This window comes from Octodon degus, unplaced genomic scaffold, assembly GCF_000260255.1.
Source record: "Octodon degus isolate 3935 unplaced genomic scaffold, OctDeg1.0 scaffold00197, whole genome shotgun sequence".
Classification (NCBI taxonomy): domain Eukaryota; kingdom Metazoa; phylum Chordata; class Mammalia; order Rodentia; family Octodontidae; genus Octodon; species Octodon degus.
The window spans coordinates 2,114,052-2,126,387 of NW_004524773.1; the positions used below are offsets into that span (position 1 = coordinate 2,114,052).

The 12,336-nt window shown below is 57.8% G+C and overlaps 1 protein-coding gene across 1 annotated transcript in view; it reads right to left on the reverse strand.

The window, feature by feature from the left end:
- Window positions 1-1,946: 1,946 nt before the first annotated feature.
- Window positions 1,947-12,336, reverse strand: part of Ppp1r37 (protein phosphatase 1 regulatory subunit 37) — a 42,016-nt gene continuing 31,626 nt past the window's right edge. Inside the window, exons 2-13 of the mRNA XM_004644315.2 lie at window positions 8,680-8,777; window positions 7,810-7,855; window positions 7,542-7,642; window positions 6,499-6,618; window positions 6,088-6,238; window positions 5,852-6,007; window positions 5,009-5,121; window positions 3,982-4,123; window positions 3,730-3,896; window positions 2,890-3,622; window positions 2,593-2,679; window positions 1,947-2,515 (exon numbers count right to left, since the gene is read on the reverse strand). Coding sequence (XP_004644372.1) covers window positions 2,597-2,679; window positions 2,890-3,622; window positions 3,730-3,896; window positions 3,982-4,123; window positions 5,009-5,121; window positions 5,852-6,007; window positions 6,088-6,238; window positions 6,499-6,618; window positions 7,542-7,642; window positions 7,810-7,855; window positions 8,680-8,777 — 1,910 coding nt within the window. The 3' untranslated portion in view covers window positions 1,947-2,515; window positions 2,593-2,596. The remainder of the gene's footprint in view (window positions 2,516-2,592; window positions 2,680-2,889; window positions 3,623-3,729; window positions 3,897-3,981; window positions 4,124-5,008; window positions 5,122-5,851; window positions 6,008-6,087; window positions 6,239-6,498; window positions 6,619-7,541; window positions 7,643-7,809; window positions 7,856-8,679; window positions 8,778-12,336) is intronic.

Genomic DNA, 12,336 nt, shown 5'->3' on the forward strand with positions numbered 1-12,336 from the left:
GTGGATGCTGCCTGTCTGCCGAGAGTTCCCACATCTCTACACTGACCAGGTGTGTGGGTTTCCCTTCTCCCCTCCCCAAGGGCCAGGGATGTCTGTAACCCTAGAAAGTGACAGCAAGCAGAGCACTTGAGGAAGCACTTGAGGAAGCTGAGTCACCTGGTGCTGCCACTAAACCCCACAAAAGTGATAAATGGGACCTGGAGGGGTCTTGAAGATATGGGCAGTGTCCAGCAATGACCTGCTGCCAAGACAGACAACTGGAGACGTCAGGGTGGCTGAAGGAGGCCATGACCACAGTCTACCAGAGTGAGGCTCAGGGGTGTGCAGCCTTCAAGTTTTCCTCAAGAATGAGAGACCCCTTCCTTGCCCCTCCCTGGCTTCTAGGGCTGTCAGGCTTGTAACTGCATCACTCTAGTCCTGCCTTCCCCTTGGGGCTGTTGGTGTCCAAATTCTCCCCTTTTATGTGTTTACATGAATGACAGGATCTGGAGATACTGCACAGGCAGTTTTTTTCTTTTCTTTTTTTTTTTTTTTAATGTATTTAGTACAGGGTCTACAGGGTCTCACTGCACAGATCAGACTCGTTGTGATCCTCCCGTTTTCAGCTTCCCAAGCGCTGGGATTACAGGTGCGGGTCACCATGCCCAGTCTCATTCGCCCGGCTTAGCAGGGCATGGGGATCAAACCCGTCCCCTAGCGTTTGCCTAAGTAAGTGCTTTAATCTGCTGAGCTATCTGGCTGGCCCTTAGCTCAGGCAGATCTTGAACTCCTGGGCTCAATCAATCTTCTCCAATAGCTTGGGTTCCACTCCTGCTACTCTTCCTGGCTGCAATCAACTCCCTACCAGACCCTGTGATGGGGATGGAGCCTAGAGCTCATGCATGCCAGGGTCCCAACCTCACAAGCATGCCAGTGGTTGGGCCACGCAACTGAACTCATCCTAAAGTGTCAATTTTGGCAAATACTATTCCCAAGTACTTGATCAATTTTTTTTTTTTTTTTTTTTTTTGATGGGGGAAACAATCTAATCTGTAACCATGGGGAAGGCCCAGTTGGCCGTCCCAAGCCAAACACAGAGCAGGGATGAACAGAGATGAGGCTAGAAAGAGGACCTCAGCCCCTTGGGGGCACCATAAGGCACACTGTGCCCACCAGGCCTCAAGGAGGCCCCCAGGGCACAGGTGAGCACCAGGGGCCACAGCCCCTAGGGGCTTAGGATTAGTCTCACAGGCACCAGCTGGAGCCTAAGAGGGCTCAGCTCACTGGGGCTGGACTCATGGAGCCCAAGTAGAAAGGGTCTAGCTTCATGGTTATCTTCTCAGCAGCAACAGCTCCGAGTCTCACACAAGACCTGGAACCAGGGCAGCTTGGAGAGGCCCCAACCCCCATCTCCACAGGGTCCCAGCAGAGGGACAAGAGGCCCAGAATACAGGCTGGCTGAGCTGGTGCCTCCCAGCTGTTTAGGGGCACAGATGGGATGGACAGGTGGCTTTAGGTGGTTATAAGTGGGAGTTCGAACATGGCTGTCCTGGGGACAGTGAGGACACTTCTAGTTACAAATGACAACAAACCTACATGGCTCAACCCAGAACAGGAGCCGGGTGGTGGAGCCTGTGCATGAGCTAATTTGTAACCCCAGGAAAGGAGTGTGGGAGGGGACCTGCCTTGCCCATGGGGTGGGGCTCATCCTGCCTGGACTAGGTCCCCAGGAAGGTGGTGTGCACACTGGCCCGTGCGTGGGCGGGCTGTCTGGTTTTGACTCTTCCGCCACCTGACTTTCATTCGGGGATCCCTGGTACTGCCCTCTGGGAACTCCACAAGAAGATACCATGGGGACCCCACCCACTGCACCCCACAGGGGCACCCAAGGCCAGACAAAGCAGAGAGGGTTAAGTGGTGAGCCCAGCCCCAGTTTATTAGAAAAGGTGTGCACAGAGCCGCACCGCCAGCCCCCCTCACCCGCCCGCCCATGGTTGTAGTGCCTCCCAGGGCGCAGCCTCCATGGCCTGGGCAGCAAGGTCCCCAGGTGCTCAAGGCTGCCACCCCAGCTCCCTGATAGATTTATTGCACTTAAGAGAAAGAAAGCTCTGATCCTTTGCACCCAGCCCCACCCGCCCGGCCCTCACCCCACCTGGGGCGTTTTGGAACTTCCACCACCAGCGCCACCTCCCATGCCACCTGCCTGGTCCCCAATGGGGCTGAGGGGGCCACCCTGCCACCTTGGACTCCTGCTCACAATAGGACAGGGCAGGCTGGGCCGGGACAGCTATCTAGGACCAGAGCAGCCCTGCGGCCACCTCACCCTCCTGCCCCTGAGGTCGACCCCAGCCAAGTCCTCGAGTGTCAGACACACAAATAGACATGCCACGGCCTTGCTCGCGGCTGTAGTGCTCCCGGGGAGGGGTCCTTGGTGCCCCTGGCCCGGCATCCTAGGTCTCAGAAGGGCTGGGGTGAGGGCGAGCAGATTCTCATGGCTCTGGCCTCAGCTCATCCAAGACCAACCGGAAAAAAGGAACTAGGGGAACAGAAAACAGGGGTACTGTCAGAGGAGGGGCCCCCCACCATTCCCACCCTCGTGGCCCAGCCACCTACAGTGTCACAGTGTCTCCTGTGCGGCCTCCTGACTGGCCTCCAGAAGCAGCTCCTCCAGCGCCTTCTCATCCTGCGGGCAGCGCAGTTCTGTGGGGTGGCTTTCATCAGGCAGGGCGGCAGAAGGACCCATAGCCACACACCTCCCGCGGCCCACCCCAGGAACAGGGGGCACAGGGCTGGGACCGAGGACCAGATCCCTCTTGCTTCCACCCCTCCCTGGGTGGTTTCTGAGGGAAATGGCTCAGCTATGTGGAAGTCACACGGTGGGCCCTGGCCTTGACCACCCCAGCCTCTCACCGTGCTCCAGGCCACAGCTGCCTCCCTTGGCCTCAGGCCCTGGGGGCGGCTCTGGGGGCAGCGCAAGGGCAAACTCTGGCTTCAGGCCGTTGGGCAGCGGTGGGCCTGACTGAGGTGACTCCGGCTCAGGTGATTCTGGATCCTGGGTGCCAGTGGCCTTGGCTGCTGGGAAGACAGGGGCGGGGGACAGGGGTGGAGAGGAAGGGGAGGCGAGGCTGGCAGGTATGGGGGGCTCTGCCTTCTCAGGTGGACTCTCCACCCGGGTCACCACAAACACCTTGTGACCCCGGCCTGGGCTGGACACGGAAATCCGCTGCTCCGTTGGGGAAGAAGGGCTGCTGGGGGGGCTCCTGTCCCCAGGGCCTAGAGAGTCCGTGGGGGGCACCAGGGCAGGACAGGGGGCCAAGGAACTCTGGCCACTGCCATTCTCTTTCCTCTGCCTGTCCTTGTCCTTCTCCTCCTCCTCCTCGTCCTCCCCATCTGAGACTGAGTCCGAGTCAGAGTCTGGGCCGAGCCCTGGGGGGCTGGGAGTCCCATTCTGAGCTGCAGCAGGGGTTGAGTCCGCAGACTCCTCGAGGGGCTGTGGCCCGGTGACAGTAATCTCGGGCATGGAGGCTGACAGCTGCAGCGGCTGCTCCTTCTCCTCCCGCTCCCTCGCCAGCACGAAGTTGCGCTTGCAGCCATTCTGGATCTCGGCCAGCAGCGCCTTCTGCGTCTCGATGAAGCTCTTTACCTGTGGGGTGCCTCCTGGCTAAGGCCTGTGCTCCAGCAGGGCCTGTGGCAGCCCACCCCACCAGGCCCGCCAGCCCCCAGGCCCCAGAGAACCCCTGGCTGGCTCACCGCCTCCTTCTTGGGCTCGCGGTCAAGGTCCAGGCGCAGCAGGGAGTGGTTCACCTTGAGAGCCAACGACAGTGCCATGAGCCCGCCCGTCTTGATCTCGTTCTCCCGCAGGTCCAGTCTCAGGAGGCGGGGGCTCTCGGCGATGAACTCCGCCACTGCCACCGCGCCTGGGAGGGGGGACCGCAGGGGCTGGCCAGGAGCCCCACACACGCAGCTGGCCGCCCCCAGCTGAGCCCCCAGGCCGCGCCCTACCCTCGCAAGTGAGCTTGGTGGAGGCCAGGCCCAGGCGCAGCACGCTGCGGTTGCTGATGAGCCCATTCTTGAGGTTGCGTACACCCTCGTTCCCGATGGGGTTGTGGCCCAGGTTCAGCGTCTCCAGGCTCTGTGTGTGTGGCTGCAGGGTGGGGAGGGGACCCCAGGGGACGCAAGGCCCAGGAGGACAAGTCAGGAAGGGGCCCAGAAGAAGCAAAGCCACACGCTCTTTCCCTGCTGAGGGGCAGCACCTGAGAACTGGCAGGAACCTGGCATGGTGGCAAATGCCCACAATCCTGGCACTTGGAATGCTGAGGCAGAAGGGTTCCCAGTTCAAGGCCAGCCTGAACTACACAATAAGACCTTGTCTCAAAAAAATAAAAAATGAAGGCACCAGCAGATTCAGGCCTGGCCCCACATCAATCCTGAACAGCGGGGTTGTCTGTGTGCTTGGTCTTCCCAAGTGTCCTGTCCCTGTGCACTCTCAGCTCTCCAAGACTCTGGGTGGTCCCCACATGCTGGCCCCACCCTCACAGGGGCTGTTGGCTCCATGCCAAGGCGGGCCATGGGCCTAAGCACAGCCTGAGTGGGGCACTCCAACCCAAGGTCTGGGTCTCCGAGGGTTCACCCTGGAGTCCTTGCACCTGAGGAACTTGCTTTACACAGTTCATCAAGTGTTAAGAGGCACATGCTGTAATCCCACAACTCGGGAGCCTGAGAAAGGAAGATACTGGTTATACAGCCAGTCTGGGCTGCCTCAGGAGCGTAAGGCCAGTTATATATAATGAGACTCTAACTCAAAAAAGCCCAAATAAATGAATTTTGTAAGAAAAACTAACAATTTACTGAAAGCTTTCAAGTAAAACAACTCTTTTGGCATAATAGTGTATCACATTGGAAAAAAGAAAGGAATTGAAGAACACCAGGGCCCAGAGGCCGAGCGAAGACAGCTGGGCAGAGGGCTCCTCTAGAGCCAGGTGCAGCTGCTGTGTTTTGGACTGGGTGGCAGAGGTGAGGGGTGACTCACCAGCGTCATCCCCAGGAAGGCCATGCCCGTGTGCGTGAGCTGGTTGTTCCACAGCACCAGGGTCACCAGCCCCTTCCTCTGCTCCTTGAGACCCTCACAAATGTAGGCCAGGCCTAGGGGAGGGCTGCGGTCAGAGTCCAGCCTATAGCCAGCCGAGCAGGCCTCAGATGAGACTGCCCGGCCTCTGGTGCCAGCTCCACATGCACTGCACACCAGGAATCCACTTCCATCTCCCACCTCTGCCTCATGCCTGCACCAAGGCCTGAGCCAGGCCTGCCAGGGCATGAGGGGGTGCCCAGATGTCGGGTCAGGGCCTCCCACACCAAAGGGGACAGTGGCCTTGCAGTGCCACCTTGACCCCTGCCATTCTCTACAGAGGGCCAGGAATCTCTGCCCAAAGCCTGTTCCCCGCATAGGATGTGAACTTCTCGGTTCCTCTCTCCTCATTTATCCCCTGGCTCAGTGAAGCTTCCCCCCATCTGTGTATTTCCAGACTAGGGCCTTTCTACCTGCTGTTCCTGCTTAATTTTTCCAGGCTTTAAGAAAGGCCAGCTTTGTTCAGGTCACTTCCAGGAAGTTCCTCCCATTGCCCTTCCTGCTTGCACGACCCTTACAGCTGCCAGCTGACCCTGTACCCCAAAAGTGTCCTCTCCTTCAGCCACTTTTCAGGTGTGCCTTTCCCTTCAGTACCTCACTGCAGGATCCCACACTGGGTCAGGCCCCCTTGCCCATTCTGGAAGTCACTGTCTAGGGCCCCAAGAGGGCAGTCCCAAAGACACGCAGCCTGGGTCACATCCCAAGCACCGTGAGCCTAGGGCCGAGTGACAGCAGGGCCGCACGCACCAGAGTCCAGCACGTGGTTGTTGCGCAGGTCCAGGATCTGCAGGGAACAGTTGAACTTGAGCAGGTTGCCCAACTGAGCCGAGTCCTGCAGGCCATTGAGCTTGTTGTCAGCCAGGTACAGCTCTCGCAGGTTCATGTTCATCTTCAGGGCTGTGGCTATGGGAGCAACAGGGCGGGTAAGTGGCCAGGTCACCTCCTGGGCAGCCCCCAGGCTGCACCTCCAGGCATGGACTCACCAAGCAGCATGAGCGGCCGCCCCGACAGGCTGGCATTCTCCAGGTGCAGCACCGCCAGGCTGCTTCGGATGCGCAGGGCGCGGGCCACAAAGGGTGCCGAGTGGTCCAGCAGGGGTGTGTTGCGAGCATCCAGGTACTGCAGGCAGCTGGTCTGCGGGCCAGGCCAGGTGTGTCAGCTCAGCCTCCCTCCCAGCCCCAGGCCTGCTGGGAACGGCACCAGGCAAGGAGATGCAAGGCCACAGTGGGGTTCACCACAGCTCAGCTCCCATCCCTACCTGGGCCCAACCTTCCGAAAGTGAGTGAAGCAGGGCTGCTTCCCACAGCTGCTTCCCCCTCAGGGATTACACCAGGGAGGGGAAGGAGGCACGCGGACCTCAAGGCTGGGCGCCCCGGAACATGAGTCATGCCCACCTTCCGCATCATGTGGGCAGCAGCCTGCCAGCCCCGGGTGCCAATGTGCTTGTTGAAGGAGATGTTGAGGTGGGTGGCCGACTCATAGTACTCGATCATGTCGAACAGGGCTGAGGCACCCTGAGGGCAGACACGTGGGGCTCAGACTTAGGTGGGGTTGGCCCCCTGAGACACATGGGGTTCCAGGAAGGGGCTGCACCTCCAGGGGGAGGACAATACCATGGTCTGGCCCAGGCCAGAGGGCTGAGCAGTGGCAGCCTGCGCCTGGGATCAGCACTGCTTCAAGCAGGTACAGCCTACAACTCTGGCCCACAAGAACCACTCTTCTGACGAAGCCAGTCTGTTTCTGTCACTGAGCCCTGACTTTTCTTTTCTTTGAGATAGGCCTTGAACTCACAGAGCTTCTCTTGCCTCAGCTTCCCACCACACCTGGCCAGGAGTCCTGGCTGATGTGCTGTGTGCCCAGCACAGGCCCCGGTCCAGGTTGGCCAGTGCCTCGTCTGGGGCCTGCACGATCTTTCCCACTAGGCCTTCTCCCACGTCCCCATGCACTCTGAGTTCCTGGGGACTTCCTAAGTCTGGGGAGGTAACCATACCTGGCCCTAGCTGGGGAGCTTCCCAAGTGTTCCTTAGTCCTGTAGCCACTCTGATCTGAGCCCCAGGGCCAGCTCCACAGAAGGCTCCCTGCCCCTCCCTGTGCCCAGCCCACCTAACCTCTCCTATGGGCTCCAACACATACCCACATATTCTGCCACATAGATGTCTCCCTCTTGTCCTTCTTTTGTTTTGTTTTTGTGAGACATGGTCTCAAATGGAGTTGAAGCTGACCTTAAATTCACTATGTAGCTCATGCTGGCCTCGAATTCATGGTGATTCTCCTGCCTAGACTCATGCTGGGATTCTGGGCATAAACTGCCATGCACATCCTGTCCTTCAAGAGGTCCTGCTCTTGTCCCATCACCAGCAACCCCTGCCCACCAAAACCCCTGAGGGGCCTGGGAGCCCCAGGGACCATGCGTCTGGGTGCCAGGAGGAGTGCTCACATCTTCATCCAGGTTTGTCTGTTCCAGGTCCACAACCTTGAACTGCAGCCTCTTGAAGACTTCCTCCAGAGCCTCGCAGGTCTTATAGTCAAGCTTCTCCCCTGGGAGGAGGTGGTGGCCATATGGGTCTCTGCCTGCACACGGAGGGCCTGGCCCAGGAGGATGGGAGGCCCTGCCCCCACAGCCCTGACAGCCCTTCTATCCCAGCTCCTGCCCAGCTCCCACTCTGCTCACCACCCTGGGGTGCCCAGCACCACAGACACCCAACCTTTCAGGTCCAGACAGTCAATGCGGTGATCAAGGTCTGTGAATTCCTGTGAAAACAGAAGCAGGGTGGGTGGCAGATGAGGTAAAAAGCCCTGAAGAAGCTGTGCCACCTGCAGTCGCAGGTCAGATGGCAAGGCAGCCATCCAGGTGCCCCAAGCTGGGACCTGGAACATCGGGCCTCAAGGAATCACAGGGCCCACAAAGGACCCTACCTGCCCCAGCTAGAGGAAGTGGGGCAGTGGGCAGGGAGGATGACAGAGTTTGCCCACGAGTCTTGTGAAGAGGTGGTCAGTGAAGGGAGGGATGGCACTGGCTTACATCCACAAGGCCTTGTTCTCTGGCATTCCCATATCTGGGGATGAGGGGCCAGGGCCAGCCTTGCCAACAGTCCTCAGCCTCACATGAGTCAGCTTCACCTGCAGCCACCACACCAAGCAGCCCCATTCTGGGTCTGGCAGTGCAGCACCCCTGGGACCCCTGGGGACCTCCCCTGGTGCAGGTGCAGACTGGAGGTGCACAAAAGAGCTGGCTGCAGGAGAGAGACCTCGAAGTCTGGAAGGCAGGCGCCTATGGGATGCCCTTTACATAAGCATAGGTGCTGTCCCTGTTGGGACTCGGGCAAGAAATAATGGATTTTGCCCTTTATGTCTCTATTTTAATTTTCTAAGAATCAAGGGTTACATTGTTTCATAATTCAAACTTTTAAGAATATGTTTTATAATTCATATTTATGAGAACTGTAAACCTGGCTCCTCCCTGGGAACCAGAATTCCTCTGGGGGCTGACAGACCAAGGGATCTCTCCCTTGCTGTAATTCCTGCAAGGCGCCTGACTCCCTGGATGGCACGAGGCCTCCCTGGCCCCACTGTACCTGCAGCTGCCGGAGCAGCTTGGGGATCTGCCTGCAGTTGAGCTTCTGGCAGGCCTGCCGGTAGGCGCCAATCACCTCCTCCACCGTCACGTTCTGAGCTGTGGGCAGAGGCCAGGCCATTACTCCTCGCCCTCCCCGGACCCACACCTCACCCAACACTGACCGGCCCTGTCCTCCCCTCAAACTCCCGGGGTATGCCCAAACCACATCAGCACCTCCTCCACAATCACACAGCTAACAGCATAGGAGGCTTCAGTTATTATAGCTTACTCTCTACCACATGGACAGCCCAGACGGGCCAGGCTCGGGGTGTCTTGATCACCATGTCCCCAAAACTTTTTCCTTTTCTTTCAGCAGTGTCTCCCAACATAGCCCAGACTGAACTCAACCTTGAGATCTTCCTGTCTCAGCCTTCTAAGTGTTGGGATTACAACTGTATGCTGGGACATGCATGTTCCATGTCCCAACATTTCCCAGCCCAGGCCCAGGGCCAGGCTCACAGCAGGCATCTGACACTTTGGCTCCATGAACAGACTAAGCTGAGAAAGGTGATGCTTGCCCCAGGCCACAAAGCCAGTCCACAGTGTAGCCAGGAAATGAACCCAGCTTCCAGTGTGCAATGCCACGTGCACCTCCAACTCCTGCTCCTGAAACAACCTCTGCAGCTAACGGCCCCCAGGGTGCTCTGGCACAGGCTTGACCTGGGGTACAGAAGCAGTGGAAGGAAAGGGCCCGGCCTGGGAGCTTCTGGGGCAACAGGCAGCGCCAGGCAGAAGAATGCACAAAAGGAAGGAACCCCAACCCACCATGGGAAGCCATGGCCTGTCCCTAGATGACAGGTAGGGTGGGCTTTCAGGACATGTAATGGCCAGCTTCTCTGGTTGAGCATGGAAACTCTGTGTTCCAGTCTCCATGTACTGCTGAATAGTAACTGCACTAGGTGCCACATTTCATTTATCCATTCATTGGTTAATACATATTTGTACTGGCTTTAGTTCCTGGCTACTAGAGTTTAGATTCTCCCAGAGGGGACCAGGAGAGAAGGAAGAAAAGGCTAAGGAACATGCCTGGGTGCCAGACTTTGGGGTGCCAGAGTGGATGACAGAGAGGTGACAGTGCATGCAGGGAACAGCCAGAGAATTTTGGTCGCCTAGGCCCACCCCTCCTGCTGCCATCCTGCCATCTCCTCCAGCCATCCCTAGGCTGGGCAAGCATGCCTGCTCCACTCTGTGGGAGAAAGCCAGGTTCACAGCAAAGGCGACAGGCCCCTACGGCCAGGAACTGGACAAGGACAGAGGCCAACATGAGCCTAGAACTCTTGCTACCGTGTCGGGGCTTGGGTAAGCACTGAACTGCTGCCTGCTGTGAAGGGGTTACAGATGCCACTGTGGGCGCTGGGAGGTCGGCAGGGCCCTGGCTTCCTTGGAGACTAAAGGAGGAGGTGGGGCTGCCAGAGCTTCAAGACACTGCAAGACGGGCAATGTCCCAAGAGTCCAGCTATTGTAGGCTGAGGGGGACCCTCTGATAAAAGCACACCTGCTTGGTGGCCCGGGGTTCACAAGGGCAGAAGCTGGCACTGCCCAGGAAGGTAGCCCTTGGGAGCTGGGGAACATCCAGCTATACCCACACGTGCCACGGCCTTAACCAACCGGGTGCACAAACTGGGGGGGGGGGGACTGCTCTTTATCGTGCTGAAAACAGCAGTCATGAGCGCTACCACATCTGACAACTTCATGTGTCCCCAGAGGAGCACAAGCACTATATTGCAAGTTTAAAAGGTGGTTAGCGCACTATATTTTAACTGGCGTCCTTTGTAACCCTATTTTATTTTTTGGCTTCAAAGGTGGCCACTCTGAGAAGAGGCTGCAGCATTACTGGTGGCAAAGAGCTGAGAACCAAGGCCCTGGTCAGGCACGGTGAAGGGCTCTTAGAGCAGGGGCTGGCTGGATCTCACAGACTGGGCCAACACAGCCTGCTCTTACCATCGCTGGCTGTTCTCAGATCCCACACTGCCTGCAGGGACACACGCTCATGGCGGCCTCTGGAACTCTGGAATCTTTTTTTTTTTTTTTAACAAAGAATGCAATTTAGGGAGAGAAACCTGTCCTGGCCAGCAGCCGCACAGGATTCGTAGATTAGACACAAGAGGAGGGACTTATATGCTAAGCTAGACAAAGGTATATATGGGGCTTTGTCAAGAACTGTGAACACATCAGAGGGCAGATAAGAAACAGTCCAGGTACCACCAGGGCCTGGCACAGGTGCTCAGCTGACCACTGTCTTCAGGACTTTCTGGGGCAGGGTTTGGCATGCAAGCCAGGATCACCTGGCGGGCAAGATGGTGGCTATCACCACTGGAGCTCTGGGCCTCTGCAGTGCGCCTCCTTCAGGAGCTCACAGCCCCTCCGCCAGAAAGCCTGCCTGGCTACCCGGGCTCAGGCCCTCCTCCTGGCTCCTGGAATCTGCTGGGAGCTGCCAATCCAGCCCCATCCACTGGGCTGTCATCGTCTGGGGACAGGTGGTGGCCTCTGAGTGCTAGACTATCCTGGTCACATCATGCCTTTGCCATTACCCAGCACAGGGCTGGACTAACAGCAGGTCCCAGAACTACTGCTGGCTGGGTGTACCTCAGGGGGACAGCCGCACTCAGCATGCACCAAGTTACCTTAAACAACAAAACACCATTAGTTCTGTGAATGGCTGGGGCAAGCACTACAACACCGAGACCAGGCTTGTGTCCTGGGCCCCACCAGCCACCCACTGTTATCTTTCCTTTACTGGGCCTTGCTTTCCCCAACCAAATGCAAGCCACCATCCTCAAGGGTCCTGAGAACCCATTTCTCTGAGTGGACAGGTGAAGGGCAGTCACAGAGCTGCAGTGTGTCACTTCTCAGTGCTGGCTAGTTCCTTCTCCAACCCAAGCTCCAGTGTTGCCAGCTGTGGGTTTCTCCCCAGGCCAACTCTGCACTACTGACACCACCATCTGCCCACCCTTCTACAGGATACCTGTAGGGGTCAGGACCAGCACTGCCTGAGTCTCAGCCAAGCCTGAGCCCAAGGAGGTCCCATCTGTCCACCCAGTTATAAGAGGGAAACAGCCACCAGGGTGACAACGGTAACTTGCCGGTTTCCTCAGGGGCTGAGACTGATAAGAACAAGAGCAGGCTCAGAGCTGGTCCATGGAAGCTTGGCAGGCTGGGGCCAGCACACGGTGCCATCAGCATGTCCCACGGCCTGGCTCTGTGGGACTGTCTATGTTAACCAGAATTCACTAGTAGTAGTAGTAGTAGTACCAGGAATTGAACTCAGGGCCTTGTGCTTGCCAAGCAGGCACTTGTGCAGCTGAGCAACCAGCCTTTTTTTTTGAGACAGGGTTTCGCTATGCAGTTCAGGCTGGCCTTGAACTCACTGTGTATCCCAGGTTGGCCCTGCAGCCTCCTGAGTGCTAGGATTACAGGCATGTGCCACCATGTCCCGCTTATTATCAATATTTATGGATAATGAGGAGTGGCAGAGAGGCGGCACACAGGGAGGGCAGGGCAACAGGCACCTGCAGGGCACCCACAAACTGCACCAAGTGCTTCCTGCATGAACACACCCAGTGCTCCAGCACACCATCGGGAGGGGTCTGGACAGTGATCTACCACCAGGCATAAA